Source organism: Chelonia mydas, chromosome 2, assembly GCF_015237465.2.
Source record: "Chelonia mydas isolate rCheMyd1 chromosome 2, rCheMyd1.pri.v2, whole genome shotgun sequence".
NCBI classification, from domain to species: domain Eukaryota; kingdom Metazoa; phylum Chordata; order Testudines; family Cheloniidae; genus Chelonia; species Chelonia mydas.
In genome coordinates this window covers 25,544,197-25,564,882 of record NC_057850.1, presented here as the reverse complement: position 1 = coordinate 25,564,882, position 20,686 = coordinate 25,544,197, and the positions used below count along the sequence as shown (strand labels likewise).

The 20,686-nt window shown below is 44.5% G+C and overlaps 1 protein-coding gene across 1 annotated transcript in view; it reads right to left on the bottom strand.

Annotated features, from left to right (window-relative positions):
* Positions 1-4,854, bottom strand: part of EXT1 (exostosin glycosyltransferase 1) — a 270,254-nt gene extending 265,400 nt beyond the window's left edge. Inside the window, exon 1 of the mRNA XM_027828563.3 lies at positions 2,923-4,854. Coding sequence (XP_027684364.1) covers positions 2,923-3,884 — 962 coding nt within the window. The 5' untranslated portion in view covers positions 3,885-4,854. The remainder of the gene's footprint in view (positions 1-2,922) is intronic.
* Positions 4,855-20,686: the final 15,832 nt, after the last annotated feature.

Here is a 20,686-nt window from a genome sequence, read left to right as displayed (position 1 = left end):
TCATGTGATAAATATGAGCACAGAAACAAGACAGTATAAATGCCACAGCAAATTAAAAAAAAGAGTGCCACAGAAGCTGACACAGAGAGTGAAATATTTGACTTGGCCAACTCCTCACGGACAAGCTAATCCGTTTCTAATACACAATTCTTGGAGAATGCACATCATTTTAAAACCATGAGGACATGTTGCTTAATCCAATCCAAAAATTGCAGAACAAAAGCAGCTCAGTCTGACCTGCGAGTCATGTGAATATGAATTTAGATCTAGCGTAGGCCTAGTTTTAAAATCATTATAACAAATTCTTCTTTAACTGGTATAGCCTTGTGCAATGTTATCTTTCTCAGGTGCAGTTTCAGTTACAGCTAATAGAGGACTACCTGTTACAACATTTACATATACATATGTTATATATACATATGTTATATATTCACATGTAAGAAATACTACTGGTTGCCTGTACTCATAATTGCTTAAGGATGTGACCTTGTCAGATTTCATACATTGAACAGAGTCAGCTATGATCAGTATTTGAATGGGAGAAAAGCAAAACTCAGGATGCTACAGGAAGTGGTATTCAGTAGGTGGCACACTTTGCCATAAATCAGTACTGAATCTATGCTTCAGCATTGTACTAAGGGACAGCAATATGCTCTTGCAAGTCTTTCAGATAAGATATAAAGGTAAAAGGCCTTAAACATTTATGGTAATTCACAGGGGTATTAGCCCCAGTATCCTGACCACAATTCCAATTCAACAACTAAATTCAGCCGACCTAAATTTCCTCTGAATGCATCCGATGAAGTGAGCTGTAGGTCACGAAAGCTTATGCTCAAATAAATTTGTTAGTCTCTAAGGTGCCACAAGTACTCCTTTTCTTTTTGTAAATTTCCTCCTGCAATCTTAAATAACTATGATTATCTCCACATCTTGTCTTAAATTATTGCGTAGCATTTCTGTGCAATGTTAAACAGTTACTGCACGCGACCCCAGACAGGGTTGCACTTTCCACTGAAGTGGACTAGCAGGAATCCCTATGCTTCTTAGATATGAAAGACTACACATCAGGTGTGGTTTTTATTAATGTTAATGTGTACTATAAGGTGTGTGTTGTACACTCCTTAATGAAATTGACCTGCATAGAAACTGTAAATAATACAAACTCAAGTTCCCACGTAATTCAAGTTCCCAATAGTCAAACCTTTGACTGGTATTTTTTTGTGTTTAAAGAATCTAATAAAACTTGAAACCATAGTGAATTCTGCAGAATTCAGCAAGGTGGCTAAAAGACATGAAAAGTGTAGACTCTCTCAGATTAAACAAGCATATGCCAGAAATCTCTGAAGGCTATAGGCATTTACTCTCTCTCTCTCTCTCACTCAATGTCTTATGAACAAGACATCAGTTACTATCCACAATTTAAAGGAAATCCCAGTTCATGAGTCAAATGTGTAAACACTTTGATTTGAGCTACACAATCTGGATTTACACCAGATGGATTTACACAATCTGGATTTACACCAGTATGTCATTCATACTAAAAATGTATCAATTTTCTATGCTCAGAACGTGAACAAAATAAAAAGCCAATAAGTATTTGTGAAGCTTCACATGGCTCTAAAACAAGCAGTAAGTGGATGACATTCATATCAAAGAAAGCACAGAGCTTTCCTGGGTTTCAGCTTTAGCTAATTAATTTATTTCAAACTTTGTGACTAATGGCTGCAAGAGAAATTGGCAGCCAGTTGGAAATTTTGGTCAGCATTAATATCACTGTAACTTCCTCATTACCTTCTTCCAGGATTATTTTTCTTCTACACAATATTTCACTATCCATTGCAAACTCTTCCAGCCTTTAGCAGTTCCTGATGCAGCTCTAGATTGTACTAACTCAGCAATATAAAGCTGCTCTGTTTTTTAAAAACTTCTGTTACATGGAAACAGACTATGCAGTTTTTGCATGGGAATATTTGCTCTGGAGCACACACAGCAGTGATCAGCATTTAAATTAACAGTTTCAAATTGACTAGTTAGTATTGCCATTCTACAGAGGTCATTCCTGTACAGTGATTTTTCAGCAGCTACATATACAAGTTACATAATTGCAAGGGATATTTGGGGAGAACAGTAACACAGTACCCACCTAAACCACCTGCTTAAACTTGCCCACAGCAGCAGTATGCAAAGCACCAAAAGAAGAAAAGTAATCAAGGTGTTACACAGAGTATACAGAAAATGTTCCTAACCACTGGAAAGAGTTATCAACATGGGAAAAAATGCCAAGGGACCTTAGAATCAATGGGGTTTTCCTCCTTTACCCATTTGTAGCTGTCTGATGCAAGAGAAATAAGATTGTGAGCTACCTTACTACACCCCCCTCCACAGATCACAGACTCAGTCCTGTCATTGGACTTGAGAAAGACAAGACTGGGTGCACACACACACACACATACACCCTACAAGTCATCAGCTTTCTTCGAGCTTTGTCCTAGGTGGTTAACTTCTGGGCTGGGAAGGAAGAGGACGTTTGCCCTGAAGAGACAAAATGATGAATGAATGGTGGAGCCAGATACCAGAGTAGCCTCGAGCAGCATCTTTGTTGCAAAGCCAATGAGTGAGCATACAGGTCATCAGCTCCTGGTCTAGCTAAACCCAGGAGAACCTATAGGACTTTGCATCCCATTGTAAATATTTTCCACAATGAGGTGCTTCCACCCCTCTACTGCCCTATATCTAAGTAACTTACTAACAGCTGGAAAGAATTTCAGGGCAGGAAAAGAAAAGTCATGGCTTTCCTGTGGCCTGAAAGTATGTAGCACATTTAAAAATGCATATAGCTGACAGCTGCCTAGAACACAAGAGGCCAGAAAAAGCTGGCCTAACCTTAGACACGCAAACACAAAAGGGGAACTGGTCACTTACTTTTCATATTCGGTGTTGTCTCTATCGCAACGCGAATCCTTGTGCTTTTGCCAGTCTTTGCCATGCTTGCAGGTGGTCAAGAGGACAACATCCTCCCCGTTATGGACGTGATATAAGGCATTCCTGGTGTCTGACCCTATCCCTGTCAGGTACCTTTTCCCCTTGAATACCAACATGTACTTCCTGAGAGGAGGGATGGTGTTAAACCTTAGAAATCCCTTCTCCCCTCCTGTCCTAGGATGATCCTTAGAAAAGAGCGGAATAGAAACATCGAAATTCGGTCTGAAGTTTTCAGTACTGATGCTAGCTTTAGCCAGCATCGCCTGGCCAATATCAAACCCGACGTCTTCAGTGTAATCGGGCCAGGTGCCGGAATATAAATTAAAAATTAAATGATTTCTACCATTGTTCCACAAGTGGAGGCTTTGCACTTTCGATCGCAGGTTGTGCACGTACTGGGGTGACAACTGGTCTCTGTCTAAGGTATCCAAGCTCAGGACAAACAGGCAAGCTTGGCTCGGATCGGAAGTGTAAAACCTGGATCCCTCGATGGCTGCTAGAATGTTTTGGTAACTTTCGGCGATTTTCTCCCCTTTCTGCTGCGGGTAGACGTAGACTTTGAAGCCGTTTTTCTTGCAAAGGGTGAAATCGAAGCAGGACTCCATGCGGCACTTCTTGCCTTTGTAGACGCTGGAGTTGGCGTCTCTCTTCTGCCTAGGGGAAATGTGCACATTGTAATCCTCGTTTTCCAATTGATCCCAAGGAATGAAGGGGCGCAAAGCGTCCGGGAATCGGGGCCAATAATGATCCGGGCTGGTGTGGTGCAAGCCATTCCTGCTACTGTGCTCCTCTCTCCTGCTTTGGTTTCTCGCTGCCCTGAACTGCAAGCCTCCGAAGTAAAACAAAAGGACGAGACAAGTGCCAGCTGAGAGCAGGATGAAATAGCGTTTTTTGGCCTGCATGTGTCCTATCTGGGTCAAGATGATTGTAAATAAACACAAGGATCACCCAAGTTTGCCAATCAACACTTTCAGCTCCAGTCCGCCATCTTCCCGCCTGCAAAGACTTCAAACTCTCTTCTACCACCTTCTCTTTATTCCTTTCCCAAAGCCTTGGACTGATGCAGCGCATGTGGGCGATTTCTTTAACTTTCTCCCCTTCTGTCTTTCATCTTTGGGTCGCACAATAGAGAGAGAGAGAGAGAGAGAAACAGCGAAGGCGAATAATTCACGCCCAGCACGAGTTTGCAGGGCAAAGGGCTGGGAATTCTCCTGCATGCACACACATACAAACACAAATGAACTAAGCACCAAACCCAACTCCCTTCACCTCTCAATCAGTTGCAAGACTGAGTGTGTTTCCCCTCCCCCACTCTCTCTCTCTCTCTCTCTAAGCGTTGCAAACGATCAAGGTACAGCAGCAACTTCAACTCATCCAAAACACTCCCGCAATAACCAAGCCCCCCGGTTCCAGAGCAAGTCAGCAGCAGCAGCTCACAGCCAGCGCCGGTTCACACAGCTATCATGATCACATCTTCCAGCTTGAGCGCCGTAACCTTACAAATCCCTGCATTTCTCTTTATTCTCTGCTGCAGAGGAGCTCCTAGACTCGGGTGCTGTTTACCCCTCTCTCCGCGATCTCTGTGAATGGCCCCCGGGATGGAACCAGCCGAAGCAGCGAAGATCCTCCTCCTCCTTCTTCCTCCTCCTCTTTGCCCCCGCCCCCCAGTCAGTCAATGAGGTGCGAGCTGCCGAAGCACAGAGGAGGCTGCCTGCCCCTGTTCGAACGTCGCCGATCGCAGAGTTCGATCTCCGAACGTTACCCGGTTCTGAATGTTACACTTACACATTCCATTCCCCGACACCACAGCGCTGACCTCATCCATCCACGCAGCCCGCTCCCCCATTGGCTGAGCGTCACGTCCGGGGTGGGCGGTGCTTCCGCTGCACCCATTCATAACCCCCCAGCCGGAGGATACAGTGTTGCAGTAGTATGTTAAATGGAAATGCTTCAGGGACGGGGTTTGTGAGAGCGTTGCTGGGGTGCCCCTCAGGGAGATGCCTATTTAAGAGATCGCCCACAAACCAGGGCAGCTTGCAGGCATCTTTGGGGCACACTCACCCCTCCTGCCGTTTCCCTGGCACAGCACTGATGAGCGATCGTCTAGGGGGGACTCTCTAGGCTTATGTTAAGCAGCTTCCTTGGGTGGGAGACTGAAATTTGAATGCAACAACATACAAGTACTTTTCAGTCTCCCCACCCCCAAGTACAGGCAGTAAGAGGACTGGTTCCCGCCCACAGGCCCCAGAGGCAGTTGTCTAGGACGGCAGTCACAGGTGCTGGAAATAAGGGTGCTGCTGCACCCCCTGGCTTGAAGTGGTTCCCATCATATACAAGGTTTACAGTTTTCCTCTCAGCACCCCTACTATACACATTGTTCCAGCCCCTGACGGCAATATTCAATGTTTAGTGATTGTTTTGGTGGGAGTGTCTGTTGAGGGACAGAGGCTTTCTAGTTTGCCCAAGGCTAGGAGCTGAGCCAAGGGAGGGCATATCTGAAACAATGCATGACAGTGTTAAGGGCGAGCCACCTTTGCAGGAGAAATCCTCAAGGCTATGTCTGTTGAGCAGCACAGGAGGGATCTTATCAGCAACAGCTGGCTCAAGATCCTCTCTGGCAGGCTCATTAAGCCCAGGAAGAGAGCGCGCCTACCCTTTCATCTTTTAACAGCCCCTCACAAATCCATGCTAACTGCACGCCAGTAATGCAGGAGCTGAGCCAAACACATACAAGAGAAAGTTCCCCCTGAGTAGTTTGCTGAGGAAATGCAACAGAGGGGACCTATTGCTACAGAGGGAAAGGGAGCAGAGGTCTGGGGAGCGCTGGTGCCAAGGGGAGGAAGAGAGTTGCTCAGCTTAATCTGGAATCAGGATTTCAACTGGAAAACTAGGGAAAGGGAGAATATCTTTCTCCTTTCAGATGGGCTGGTTTACATGTCTCTACTACTGTCCTCTACTGGATGGAATACTGTATTACCTCACAGGTATCTCTTGCCTCTGGTTGTAGTGTTTGTTCCTACAGCTAAAATAGAAAGAGCTCCTGCACTTTGAATCTCAAAACCATGAACTATAATTCCATCTGGTAAAAATATGATGTTATCTATTGATCTTAATGCATTTAAGATGTGTTCTTGTAATTAAAGCAGGGGATTGTCAGTCAGCATGACTGGGATCCCGTTCTCTGTGTGGCCTCAGGCAACTCATATGACGGATTTACACCTTACGTGCCCCTAGGTACAGCATCTTCAGAGCTGCCCCCCCCCCCCCCCGGCCTACAGCTGACCTTCGTGTTTTCCATAGAAAATGAAACTTTTAACTCATTTTTAACTTTTAGGTGCCCTTAGAACACCAGGGCCCCTAGGCACATGCCTACTGTGCCTAATTGGAAATATGGCCCTGGCCCTCCCCGTGCCTCAGTTTCCCCATTTTCAAATTATGCATAACCTGTTTACCTCACAGGGATTATTACTATAAAATGCATGTATGTAATGTACAGGACACTTTACACGCAAAGATAACCCCACTTGTCCTGAAGCACCTATCTTACTTTTTATATAAAGTTTTGAAATTTCCAGATGAAACATACCAAGTGCAAAATATTGTTATATTTCTCAGTGACTCTCAGACATAACTGGCAAATATTTAAGAAGAAGAATCCCATTAGACACCTACATAAAAATCTGGCCTTAAGCAACTTTCCTACAGATTCACTGGTATAACTAGGAGCCCAATTTATTGATCAGAATGGTGTGCTTTACACCTACTTTGCACTGGTGTAAGGGACTACACAAATGCAGGGCCATGGTGAATCAGGCCCCAGGAATGCAATCAAGAGTCCTGATTTCCACCCCCTTTCTGTAACTTAGGGCTTAGTCTACACTGGCAACGCTAAAGCGCTTTAACCTGGGCTCTTTTCCCCTCCCTCATCCTCACTGAGGGCTTGTCTACACTGGCACTTTACACCACTGCAACTTTCTCGCTCAGGGGTGTGAAAAAACACCCCCCTGGGAGGTGCTGGGAGCCACACTCCCAGCACTGCTAGCTACTCCCCTCGTGGAGGTGGGTTTTTTATAGCGCTGGGGGAGTGCTTTAACGTTGCTAGTGAAGACATGCCCTGAGCTCCTTGAGTCTGCCATTCATGGTTCTAGAGGTACCTCAACAATCCAGATCTGAGACTGTAATGAAACACATACCCCAGCAAGCATTGCATGGCTTGAGTTTCACTGGGAATACACTGCACAGCATTCACTGCTCCCTCCCTCCCACAGATGCAATATAGTCTGTGAGAGGCCCGTAGCTGAGAAGAAAAGGGAAATTTAAAACAAAATGTGCATTCACAAAGATGAAAGATCCTGCCACTACTAAAGAGGACGGTTGAGGGCCTGCCAGACCTATGATCATGAAGAGCTCATCAGTGACAGTCAAGCTGATTTGGGCAGGAAGCTGATCTGAGGACTCTACTGCCTACAGTCTGAGCCAAAAGAAGATGAATCCTTTCCAAAATCAATTAGCTTTGGGGGAGGGCTGCTAGAGGAAAAGGGAGAGGGTCCAATGTAGAAGGTAAGTGCTGCAACTCTACTGAAGAAAGAATTTAGAATAGTAAGAGAGAAAGGATCCCACAGGAAAAGGAAGTAGCATTTGTGACCAGCATAAATAGAGGTGGGGCTGGAAGGCAGAATTTGGTTGAGCACCTGATAACACAGGAGTAAGAATAGAATAGATAATAAATCCAATGGTAGAATAGATAGTAAACCCTCCAATCATCCCCTGAAAAGAGGTCAGCTGCTTAGAAAGATGAACCAAAGCTGAGGATAGCAGCTCCTTCTGTCAAGAATATGAAGAATCCCATTATTATCTGCAAATTAAGTCTCCGGTGACCAATTTAAGACAGAAAGGGAAGCCAAGTGCCCATGAGTCTTGCCATTTGTGCCAAGGACAGTAGCTGTTAAAACTAAGTTTTCAGGATCTGGTACTAGTGAGTCCAAGAAGGAAATTCTGCTCATGACAGAGAATAATTGAGAGGAAAGGGACATGATTGGACCTGAAGCAAAACTGTATTGCATTTGAAGTACTGAGGCTATCACAAGGATCACAGTACCAATAAACGATGAAGCCTAAAGAGGATTAGACCTAGGCAAAGATAATTGCGACATCACTTTGAAACCTGTTCTAATTACCCTAAATATCACTGCAACTGACCCTTACAGTTATTGCTTATTATTTGTACTGTGATAGCCCCCAAAAGTCCCAGTCAGATCTGGGATCCGTTGTACTAGGGACAGTAGGAAGACATGTCTGTGCCCCTCAGATATTGCTAAGACATTGCTATCATTCACATTTTGAAGGAAATCTTTGTAAGTCAGACAACACCTCCAGCTCATTGCTACTTTCTGAAGCAGCACCAGAATGAAATTAAGGAGACTCTAGTCAACTTCATCATTAATATTCAGAACCCTGTGGGCAACGGTGAAACTGACAAGAATCAGGTAAAGTTCACTCAGCTGCTTCATGGGAACCACCTGCAGCCTATGCAGGCCGTGGAGGGAGAGGAACCTGGTAATGGAAACTTAATAGTAGTAAAGTAGTAGTTATGCTTGCCGCTAGCAGCAGGTAGGAAGCTTAGGAAGGACAGAGTAGCCGACTTCCACCGCCACATAGGACACACTGCATACACACAGCGAAAAAGCCAGGAAGGGAGTAGGATCTTAAAATGTTAGATTCCTACCTGCCAGAGACTGATGAGTGAAAGACAGAACCCCCAGCAGACTCTGAATACTGTTTGTTAATAAGAATCTGCCAGCTTGAGGGTGAGCCTTTGAAGCTGGTCCTCACTGACTGGACTCTTTCAAATCTTTTACATCTTCATCTGGCTGGCAGTTGTCTGGGAAACTTTCCAAGCCCTTAGATAAAAGGACAGATTTTTATTTCCGGCTTTGCCACAAATCACATGTGTGATATGAGGCGAGTCACTTAGGGCCAGATTTTTAAAGGTATTTAGGCATCTAAAGATGCAGTGAGCCATCTCATGGGATTTTAAAAAGTGCCTAGAGCCCACATCCTCAAAAATGTTTAGGCACATAACTTGCATTGATTTCAATGGAATTTAGAAGCATAAATACCTTTGAAGATCTGGGCCTCAGTGCCCAGCTTCCACTGACTTAGACATCTTTAAAAATCTGGTTTTTAGAACCTGATTTTCAGACCTGCTCAGCTCCATTTGTAGTTTGTAGGAGCTGTGGATGCTCAGCACTGATGAGAACCAGGACATTAACTTCTCTGGGCCTCAGTGTTCCAATCTGTAAAATGGGGGTGATACTTCCCTACCTAATAGAATATTGTCAGATTTGATTTGTACATGTTGTGACGTGTTCTGAGATCCTAGGATGACAGGCACCATATAAATGCAAAATGTTGTGTTCAAATTCTTGGAAAGACTGTAAGTGAAGAGCTCACGTGAAGCTAATCATCCCACTTGCCACCTAGTCCTGCCACAGCTTATGCCACAAAAACACAATTACTAGGCTAACTGAAGATGCCAGAAGAATTAGGCTAACATTTTCAAAGTCAGGTACTTAAAGTTACATTCTTCAATCCATATTTAGGCACCTGAATAAAAGTGACTTGATATTTACTTTGATCTGTGTGTCTTAATACTGACTGAAGCACAAATCTTGGGCTGAAAATACTAACTTTTGAGAGCCACGTTAGTGATATTGACTGCCTTGTGATTCTCACCAACTTCTCAGTGAAGTAGCACATATTTCAGGGTTAAACTGTAGTGTAATTTTTGAAGTCCAAGGGGAAAAAATGGAGAAGTCTGACTGACGAAGTCCTTAATTTCGCTGGATTCCACCTTCAAATAGCTTTTTGCCTGAAGTTGTTATTGCTTACCATTAAAAAAAAAAAAAAAAAAAGACAAAGCATACTTTCAAATGTGAATTTATGGAATGAGAACATGCTATAAAAAATTATTCTCCAGCTTGGAGCAAATTAAAGTGGTCTCTCTTCTACAAATTAATGCAATTAATACTAAAGCCATGGCTGTTTATCATGTCTTGATAACATCACATGGGAATGAAAATATTGGCTCTTTTATCCCTTTAAATAGTTGAGATGAAATGTTTGAGCTTCAGTGTTGCAACAGCTGTTTCTCATGTCCTCATACATAATTGGTTGGTTTAGAGGCTATTTAATTGTCAGGAAATTATTTGGGTTTTGTATTGGTTTACTTTTAGGGTAAAATGCAAATGTCCTAATAATAAGGTGACACTTTCAAGGGGAATAATAGTTTAGGAGTCTGATTTACTGTCTCACTGGACAGAGAATGAAATTAGAGGCTTTAGATATTAAGATCTCAGTTTTACTCTGCTCTTCAAGTGGGTGAGCCCTGATGTCAATGGCGCTTTGCATGGATGCAGAGATCAATCTGCATGAAACTCATTGCAGAACCAGGGTGCCAACATTTTTGTTGTTGTGAATCAGGCTGTGTTTTCAATCCAGGCATCAGACCCAGTCCTACTCCTTTTGAATTCAGCAGGAGCTTTGGCCTAGATCAACAAAGGTATTTTAGTTGCATAACTCCCATTTATTTCAATGGGGGTTAGGCACCTAAATACCTTTGAGGATCTGAGTTTTTTCCATTAACTTTAATGGGAGTAGGAGCCAGCGTTAATGATCTCCTCAGGAATGGCATACTGCATCTCCCTCGTGTGGCATGGTCTCTTTGCAGGCTATCCTGCTATTCATTGGGGCATCTGCAACAGCCGTGACTCACTCCATTGGAGAAGATGCTCTTACTCTAGTGATACCCCTGAGGGCTCAGACAATGTTACCTGCAACCTACGGATTGGTTCTTCTTCCCCGGAGGAGTGTAACTACTCAATCCAGATTTACTCCCCTGCTGACTGAGCTATTTCCAAAGTGGGTGGAATACTATGTAAATAACTTATCTGAGGGTGGGAGGAGAAACTGCTCTGACTCTGTAATCGGAAATCAAAACTAAAAAAGCAGTTTCCTTCACTGCACACATGAACTGGCAGCCCATGCCAGACACCTGAACTTTCTCGGCCTGATTCTCCTCTCCTGCTGGTGTTGTTGGATCATATTAAAGAAGTTCTGTATTAAAAATCACAAATGAGTTTGATTCCCCATAGTTTAAATTCCAGGGTATTACTAATTAAGAGGTCTCTTGGTTTTTGGTACTGTTTCTCTCCCTCTATGTGTGAAACTTGCAAGCTGCTAATTGCGTTAGTACATTCTAAGACAGAGTCTGTTCTCAAAGCAATTCACACACAGAGAGACTCAAAGCAATACTCTGTAACAACAGAAACAGCACCCAGAGACTCCCCGCCCTTTTTTTGTATTAACAATTGAGATTAAAATTGAGATAGAGGATGTATGTGGATGGATGCTTGGTGTGGATAATAACTGAATGATCAGGGAGGTGCCAGACTAAGTGTCCATCGGCTGAAGAAGGCGTCAAGTGGAAATAACCAGAGGACCCCCAGAGGGCAGACTGGAATCCACCCAACAGCCTCAAGAATGGGAGAACCAAAGAACAAGATAACATCTAGCAGCACGGAGCCGTCAGGAATGTGCCATCTGCAGATTGATTCAGCAACAGCATGATGAAGCAATTCCCATAGACTGACATAGGAAGAAATTCCTATAAAAATGGACTCTAGAAAGTGAGAATTTTGGGGTCTGATTCTGCAAACCAACTTCCAGGAACATCAGATGAGCATCTGACAAGGCCCTGCTCCCTCCTCAGGTCCAGGCCACCTGGCCAGTGGCTTGGCATGAGCAACTCTAAGGCTGGTAACGATGATAACAACCTTGCAGAACCTGTGTGTGTGTGTTTGTATGAATGAATGTGTGAATAAATATGAGATTGAATGGCATGTTATAGCTATAACTAACTGCTTACTATGATTCTGTCTGTATTCACAATAAATGTGGTATTTTGCCTTTTCCCCTTTAATAAGATCCTGCTGGTTTTTATTTTATTGGTATAACAGTGTAAGTTACTGAAGTCAATGGAGTTATATCAGTGTAAACATCAGCATCAGGGCTCCTCTTTCTTTAGCCCAAAGAGACATTTGCAGTTGAACCCTGCCATGAGGCAGGATCACACTGCTTTTCAGTGAGGGTGCCCTCATAAGATTTGCTACCACACCTCTCCAGTAACCTTTCCTCACTTTAGGATTGTGATGGGGGCTGTATAAGAAGTCAGCCAGTAGATTATATTGAAGTTCTCATTTCAATCTAATCTCTCTAGGGCCATTTAGGGGCCTGGATCTGAAGTTAAGCCATTACCCATAAACCGAATCTGATCTAGGCCACCTAAGCTGGATTTAATAAGTATATAGGACCAAAAACTCCCTCCTGTTCTTTTAGAAGGAGAAAGTGTTAGCATTTTAAGAGCCTTTGGATCACTTGATCTCTTCAGCCCCATGACAATCCACCCCGACCTGTGATAAGGCGTGGGAACAGATCAGCTTCTTGAAACTGTTGGGCCTCTGCCAATGAGCAGACCTCAGTGCGTTTCTCTATAGTTGTTTTACAGGGAGGGGCCCCATTGAGAGCACCTGGGGTGATATGTAATACATCTACAGCAGGAGTGTGCAAATCTGAGTGCATATCCAAACGCCTCAGGGGAACTGTAAATGCTTGCAAAGGTTTGGGCTGCAGCAAGGCTGTTGGTGAGTCACCTCTGTAGGTGATGATGTGCATTCCTTCCATAAAGCACCTTTTTTGACACAAATATGGGTGGCAATCTGATTAACCTATGAGTCACAAATTGGCAAAGTCCTTATTTTTCCCAGTCCCCACCTCTTCAAATAACTACGACAGGAAAGCACACAGAAAGCAGTTACTCTAAAGCAACTTTTCTCGACCGTTTTGTAAAGCTAGCTGTGGCCTTGTCTGCTCACCCAAGTTGAATGGTTCCGTTTTTAAACTGGTCCAAAACCCTATATAGACACTCCTATGTCAGTTTAAGAAGGGCTTATTTAGCTTCTTCCGAGTCGATTTAAGTTAAACCCACTAGTCAGGTTTAAACTGGTTAACGAGAATGCCCACATAGCCCTTTGCACCAGTTTTAAATCATATCTTTAGTTAAACCAGGGCAACTACGTGAGCAGACAAGCCCTTAGGAAGAATCTACATTCCACCTACAAAAGCAATAAGATTCAGGCAAGAAGAGGAATTCTTGCGTTAAGGCTCAACAAAAGGGATGATCTTACCCCATTCACCAAACCAAGTGGGCCTAAACATTGCACTTTAAATGTTAAATAGTTCTGAGGTTCCTGTGGTAGAGGATCATACCCACTGTAGTTCTTATGTGCACATCCTTCGATGCTAGGGAAGGACAGAGGTAAAATCCCACCCCTGTTCTGACACACACACCCTCCCCTTGTTAGTACTTATTGGTATATTTAGAATATTTGGAACCTTTGCCTTCTACCTTACGGGGGAAAAGTCACCCTTCTCCATTCAACTCCTGAGTCACCGAAACACCCTAGCCCAGAGGTGGGCAAACTTTTTGGCCCCAGGGCCACATCTGGGTGGGGAAATTGCATGCAGGGCCATGAATGTAGGGCTGAGGCAGGGGTTTGGGGTGCAGGAGGGAGTGCGGGGTGTGGGAGGGGGTGCGGCATGCAAAAAGGGGCTCAGGGCAAGGGGTTGGGTCACAGGAAGGGTGCAGGGTGAACGAGGGGGCTCAGGGAAGGGGGTTGGGATGCAGGAGGGGTGCAGAGTGTGGGAGGGGGCTCAGGGCAGTGGTGCAGGGAGGGGTGCAGAGTGCGGGAGGGGGCTCAGGGCAGGGGGTTGGGGTGCGGGAAGGGTGCAGCAGAGGGCTGGGGTGTGGGGTGCAGGCCCCGCGGCGCCACGGGGGTGGGAATCCCGCGGGCCAGATCCAAAGCCCTGAGAGGCTGGATCCGGCCCATGGGCCTTAGTTTGCCCACCCCTGTCCTAGCCCATGGAACTACAAAGGTCTAGTATTGTTTTTATCTCTACAGCAAGATTGGAATTGTATCCACTTGAGTGCATTGGTCTATTCAGAAGCAGCAGGAAGCTTCCATGCCAGCATGCAGGGAACACACAAATTGCCATGGTTGGCAAACGCAGTATTTCCACAGTGCGAGCACCTTTACACAGGCTCTCTGCAGGTGTGTTAATTTCACTCACAGCAAATACAGCACGAATGTAATACAGCACATTTACATACTTTTAAATGCAAATTTCTTTTTCAAATCAAATTAAGACATAAGGAAATATAGTGAATACCAATACGTTAATACATCCTAAAGGAATAAACCCCCAGGGTATCGAAAGGTACAGTACAATAGCAAAGTTAAAAAAATTGCTAGGGTTTCTGATGATATTCTGCTATGTGGAATACTGAGGTATGGAGTTTCTAGTTCAATATATGAGCAGTAACTGGGAACAAGTATCAAGCGTCTCCCAACAGCAGCTGCTGCTTATTAAGAAGCATCTTGGACAACACTCCATTTACTGATTTTCTCTTCCTCTAGAGAGGGAATGGCCACAGCTGGGCTGGATGGAGCAGGGAAAATGAGTTGAATAATCAGGGAGATGAAGAATCTTAGGGTGGGGCAGATTTAGATCTGCCAGTTCAGAGTGGAAACAAGGCAGGCATTTTTAACAGTGAGAGTAATTAACCATTGGAACAATTTACTAAGGGTTGTGACGGATTCTCCATCACTGACCATTTAAAAATCAAAGCTGGATGATTTTCTAAAAGAGCTGCACTAGGATTTATGTTGGGGATGTTCTTTAGCCTGTGTTATACAGGAGGTCAGACTAGATGCTCACAATGGCCTTGGAATCTATGAATACATTTTCTGTGTGCTAAACCACACTTCACAAACAGGGTTCATGTCAGTGTGGGACTGTCAATGATTGCAGTTTTAGTTTTCCATCACTACCTTCCTGCAGATGAGCTGACTATCTTCAGTGCACAAACTTATCTTTTCTGAGGCTGTTGAGAGGCAATGGGCTCTACTAGACTAAGGCCATGTCTACACTACAGCTTATGTTGGCAGAACTTATGTCGCTCAAGGGTGTGAATAAACCACCCCCCTGAGCGACATAAATTACACTGACATAAGCACTGGTGTGGCCAGCGCTATGTCAGAGGGAGAGCTTCTCCTGCAGACATAGCTTCTGCTGCTCACAGAGGTGGTTTTATTATGCTGAGAGGAGGCTGTCTCCGACTGGCATAGAGCATCTTCACCAGACGGGCTGCATTGGTGCAGCACTGTACATGTAGACATGCCCTGAGAAAAGGGCAGGAAATGCAGAACTATTGAGTTCTAAGCCCTGCTTTGTTACTGACTCCTGTGTGGCCATACGCAAATCACTTAGGTCCTAATTTTCAAAAGGTCCCACCAATTTTGAAACACTTAGGGCCCAGCTCCTCAGAGGGACTTATATGTCTAAGTCCCACATTTACATACCACTGCGATCCACAAAACCCTTCTTCAGCTGCTGCCTAATCCTGTAGGCACCTACATTTTCTCTGTAAAAGTCTCCTAGACACCCAAGATTTCTGCCTCTAGGCAGGTGCCCAGATATCTGTCTCAGACCTCAGCCAAGCGTGAGCCTTGAACTAGGTGAAGCCTCACCTATGTCTCCTGCAGGGCCTGAGCTGGTAGGCATGCTCAGAGCAAGCTTAACGCCACACAGGGAAGGCAGGAGGCCTTCCTCATAACTTTTCACCCAGTAGTTAGGCTACTCACCTGGGATATGGAGCATACCAGTTAATTCCTCTCGCTGCTGCTCTAAGGAGAAGCAATTTGAACAAGGGGTTCCCACCTCTCAGGTGAGCGCCCTAACCAGTCAGCTATGGGATGTTCTGATGTGGTACTCCCTCAATGTCTCCTGTTGAAGGTCTTCTACTTTGTACTAAAGAGTTGACTATGCATTGGTCCAGAGAGAGCGGGAGAATAACTCCATGGCCCAGGGTACTCACCTTAGGAACCTATAGGAGGGGTGGGGCTTAGGACAAATCCCTCTTGTCAGCATCTACTATTGGCTAGCTTAGACAGCTCTCCCCACAGAGTGCTGGGTTTTGTAGATTTTTTTGCAGGTGCCTAGCTCTCCCCATGCACTATACAGGGAGCCTAACCACCTAATTCAGGCTCTGTGGATTCTAAATGATTATCAAGGCACCTGAAAGATAGGCATGAGCATTGCAATACCTAAATCCCTTGGTGGATCCGGGCCTTAAAGCCTGATTTTCAGAGGTGCTAAGTACACATCACTCCAGTTGAATCAATGGGTGTAGCAGGCGCTCAATATCTCTGAAAAATCATGCTCTCGTTGTCTCAAATGGGGCAACAAAATCCTTTGGAAATATTTTCACTTAATGCCTCTGAGCCTCAGTTTCCCATCCCATATAGTGACAAACAAAAACAACATCTTGTGACTGTTAAGGCTGCATCAAGACACATCCCATTGACCCAATGCCTTAGGAAAACGGAAATAGGAAGTCATGGGGAAAGACTTTCCTCTTTCCTAGCTCCCACAATGCTGTCAATAGGGTACTCCAGAGGGCTGTCACTTCTATTGCCAACTGATGCCCAAAAGCAATGCATACCCCTGACTTCATCAAACTTGCATCTAATACAAAACCTTAACAGTGCTATTATATCAATTATATCAGCAGATCAGCACATCAGACCACCACATTTCATGCAGTTAGGACATTATTTTGCCTTAACACTGCTAAGGGTTGAAAGCTTCTTGTTAGAGGGAAACTCTGAAACACAATCCTACCTATACAGCAGCTACCAGCTCACTATAATACAATATATAGAGATCCCACACTATGATAGTAGCCAGTAGAATCAATGGATACAGACCCCTGCCTTGTGACTTTTCTACCCGGCCTCAAACCCTGTCAGAAAATAAAAACCTGTCTCTTCTGAGCACCATTGGGGGTCACATTTGTACAGTTCTGCCAGCCTCAATGAGTCAACAATAGACTGCTCCTCCCTGCCCCCAAAATCACAAGATTATCTTTAAAATCATGGGTTTGTGGGTAGAAAAATCATATTGGGTTCTTTTTATTTGCCTTCTGGTTTTTGAGCCTCTTGGCTTCTTCACATTTACAGGCTTTTCTCTGCTATCGCGAAGGCCAGAAATGACCTCATCCTTAAAAATCCCATGACTCCCATACGCAGCCTTTGCATTTCTCCCCTCTCGCTGGGTTTCATTAGCATTACACCCCTGGGCTGAATCCTGGGAGGGTCCAGAGCCGTGCTTGGCACACCTGAATGGGGACAAAGGTGACTTTATATCAAATTCACCACCGCCACCCCAGAGCGAGTAGCACCATTTTTAATGTCCTTTAGGGATCACCACATTTCAGCATGTCCTAGTTATGCCCTTTTCCACCCCATGTCCTCATGCTCAAGGGACTGGGTGGGGGTGGAACAAACTGGTTCCACACTACTGACAGATTCCTTTATGCCAGGGGTTCCCCCACTGGCTCTTTATACCAGCATCAGGGCCCTTTTACCCTACCATAGCAGCTCAAAGAGGCCACATTGCAGGGCAGGAGCTAGCCCAGCCCACCATGTGTAGTGCTATTAGTGATCTCTAAAGGAGTGGTATTCTACAATGTCCCTAGGAATAAAGAATGGGAACATCTAATTAGGAATGTGCTCCCTGGGGTTAATCCAGCAGGCTGCAGCCTGAGTAAAAGCTTTGCATCAAAGAGCAGAGTTTCCTTAACCAAATTCCTGCGAAAAGAATCATGGTTTGAGGCTTCCATATTTTCCCCCTCTTCTATTTTCCATGTGCTTATCATCTTCTCTTGGCACATTTACAAAATATGAGCCTATTCCAGGGACAGAATCCATTTACATCAGCTGCAAAACTGACTCAGTGTTAATTTTTGTAAAGGACTTAATACACAATAAGGGGCTTTTTCTCCCCCTTTTCTCCAATCCAAAGAAAAGAAACTGAGCCCCTTTAAATACCCCCTCAGGGGAATGCCTCTGTAAACAGATGGTTGCTCCCTACAGCATACTCCAGGTCTGTGGCATTAGTGGGGAGTGAGTTCTAAGGCATTTAAGCTGCTGAGAAAGAGACTGCTTCTCACTCATTCTAAGGCAGCCAGGCTCCAGACAATGGATGGCTCCAAACCAGTACCTGGATTTGCTCCTGGAAATGAACTGGAGGCCAGTGCAGACTCAAGATCATAGGTCTCATGTGTTCCCTCTCAGAAACACCAAAAAGTAAACGGAGAGCCACATTCTGCGCTTGCTGGAATTTCTGAGTGATGTTTAAGTCTACTTTAAGTCTAAGTAGAGCACATTGCAGGAGAATGGTCACAACTTCCCTGTTGGTCACACACAAAATTGTACCATTGGCTTCCACTGCTACTTCACCATCCAAAAAAAACAGGTGGAGCTCCAGCACAATGCCTATAGTTCATACTTTATTAACAAAGGTCTAGGGAAACCCCTTATTCCTGGGCGTTCACATCAACAGCCTCCTTCCTGGATGTTTCCCACACTTGACTGGCGTCCTCTTTCTTGTTTGGACTGAGAAGCAAGGGGCCAGTCCTCATCCAGATGCTGGTCTGAGCTTTCACTGTACAGATCAGAAAAAGAGATGTAGAGCCATATGTCAGGAGCATGCTGATAGGCCACGCTTCCTTGCATACATAGAAACAATTGTACCCATACAAGGAAACAGTTGGGCCTACAGGGCAATAGCTCAACCCTGCTATCTAGCTCTTCTCAGAGAGAGAAGAACAGAGCCATTCAAGCACCAATTATTTTGGCCCAGATCCTAAGAGGTATTCAGGCTCCTAATTTCCATTGATTTGAGGACTTAGGCCTTTGTCCCAACTAGCATCCCCAGCTATTTCCATAATACCTTGGGTCAACAGTATCAAAGTCATCCAATAGATCAAAGAGAGTCAACATGGACACTTTGTCTATTGCCAAGAGGAGATCATTGGTCAGTAAGACAAGGGCTGTCCTCGGCATGTCTGAAAAGCAGATTGAAAGGGCTCCAGGAACCTGGAGAGCCTCAGGTAATAGCAAAATAACAGAAGTCTCTAGTGTCCAACGAGAGCTGCCCATGGTATCTGAAAAGTTCAATCCTATATAAATTATTATGGTTATTTACTCTCTATACTACAGTAGTGTTCATAGGCTCTGGTCAGGAGAAGAATCTTATTGTTCTGGATGTTGGATGAACGTAAGTATAAATACAGTCGCTGCCTCTAGGAATTATGCTTTTCTTTTTAAAAAGCAAGACAAAAAGATTTGAATTATTACAAACGTATTGTTTACTATAACTTGAAAACAGCTTGATTAATTCATATGTGGGAGTGGGCAGCAGGAAGAGGGTGAAACTTTGGCCACATTGACATCTAAGGGGAGTTTTGCAATTGACTTCAATGGGATCAGAACTTCACCCAGAGAGGATAAACATGACCTGTGGGCTGACAACGTCTACACCAAGCTTCAATCCACTGTGACTATTAATCCCATTAAAATTGGGGTTCACAATGGAAACACTGGCAGCCTCTTATGGATTCAGGACTCAATCCCGTTCACATGAAAATCAAAGGGAGCAGGGGCGCTGGAACGGGGATGGCCAGGGGGCCATGGCCCCATCACTTTTCCCACTTTTTACTGGCTGTAAGGGTGAGCAACTGAGGGGGGAGGAGGCAGAAAGGAATGAGCAGGAGGTAGGGCCTTCGGGGAAGTGGCGGTGTGGAAACGGGGCTTTGGGGAGAAGGGGCTGTGTGGGGGTGAGGCCTCAGGGGGAATGGGCGACACCGGGTCAGGGCCTCGGGGGAAGGGGTGGGGCCATGATATGGGCCAAGTGGCCCCTCCACTTTTAGGGAGCTTCTGTCACTCCTGGATGGGAGTTTTTCTAATGGATGCATTAGCAGTAGGATTATAATCCATGGCCTGACTCTGGTCCCATTTAAGTCAATGGTAAAATGTAATTCACAGGGTGAAATCCCAGCCCTGTTGACTTCAGTGACAAAACTCCCATCCATTGATTTCAGCAGGACCAGGATTTACCCCACAATGTCATCAACTGAAGCAGGATCAGTCTGGTAGTCAAGCCGATAACCTTCCTGTTCATCGGCAATTTGTCCTTGAAATGTAACCTTGTATAGCTTCTTTGCTCTTTATTGAGAGTTGGAACTCTCAGCTTCTTCAAGTTTGTTTCCTATAATCGATGGCAGCCATTTTAGTTTACATTTCTGCTTAACAATGAATAGCTTCTCTTTTCCTAACTTCATCTGAAATTAATTGCTTCAAATGACAGCTAGAAAGCCATTGCCTAGCGACTGGCATATTGCTCTCTTGTGGGCTAGATACTCGCAATGATTGAACATGGCTATCTGGTCACTTGCCTGTCTTGGTCAGAAAGGAGTGCACTAGTTTCTAGAAAGATAGTTGTATTTTTGGCTCCTTATTTATTACATTTCTAAAAAAGTCATGTTAATAAAGTTAAATAATGAATTTTATATCAGTTTGTTTGTTCCCTTTCTGGAGATATGTCACAGACACACAAAATGTATTGTGTAGTGCTACTTAATAAAATCAATCTACAGCATCTCCAGGAGAGAGAATTAACAGATTCTCTCCACTTCATCTGAGGTGTGAAACAGTGCTCAAACCTCCTGGTTTGGGGATGGGGC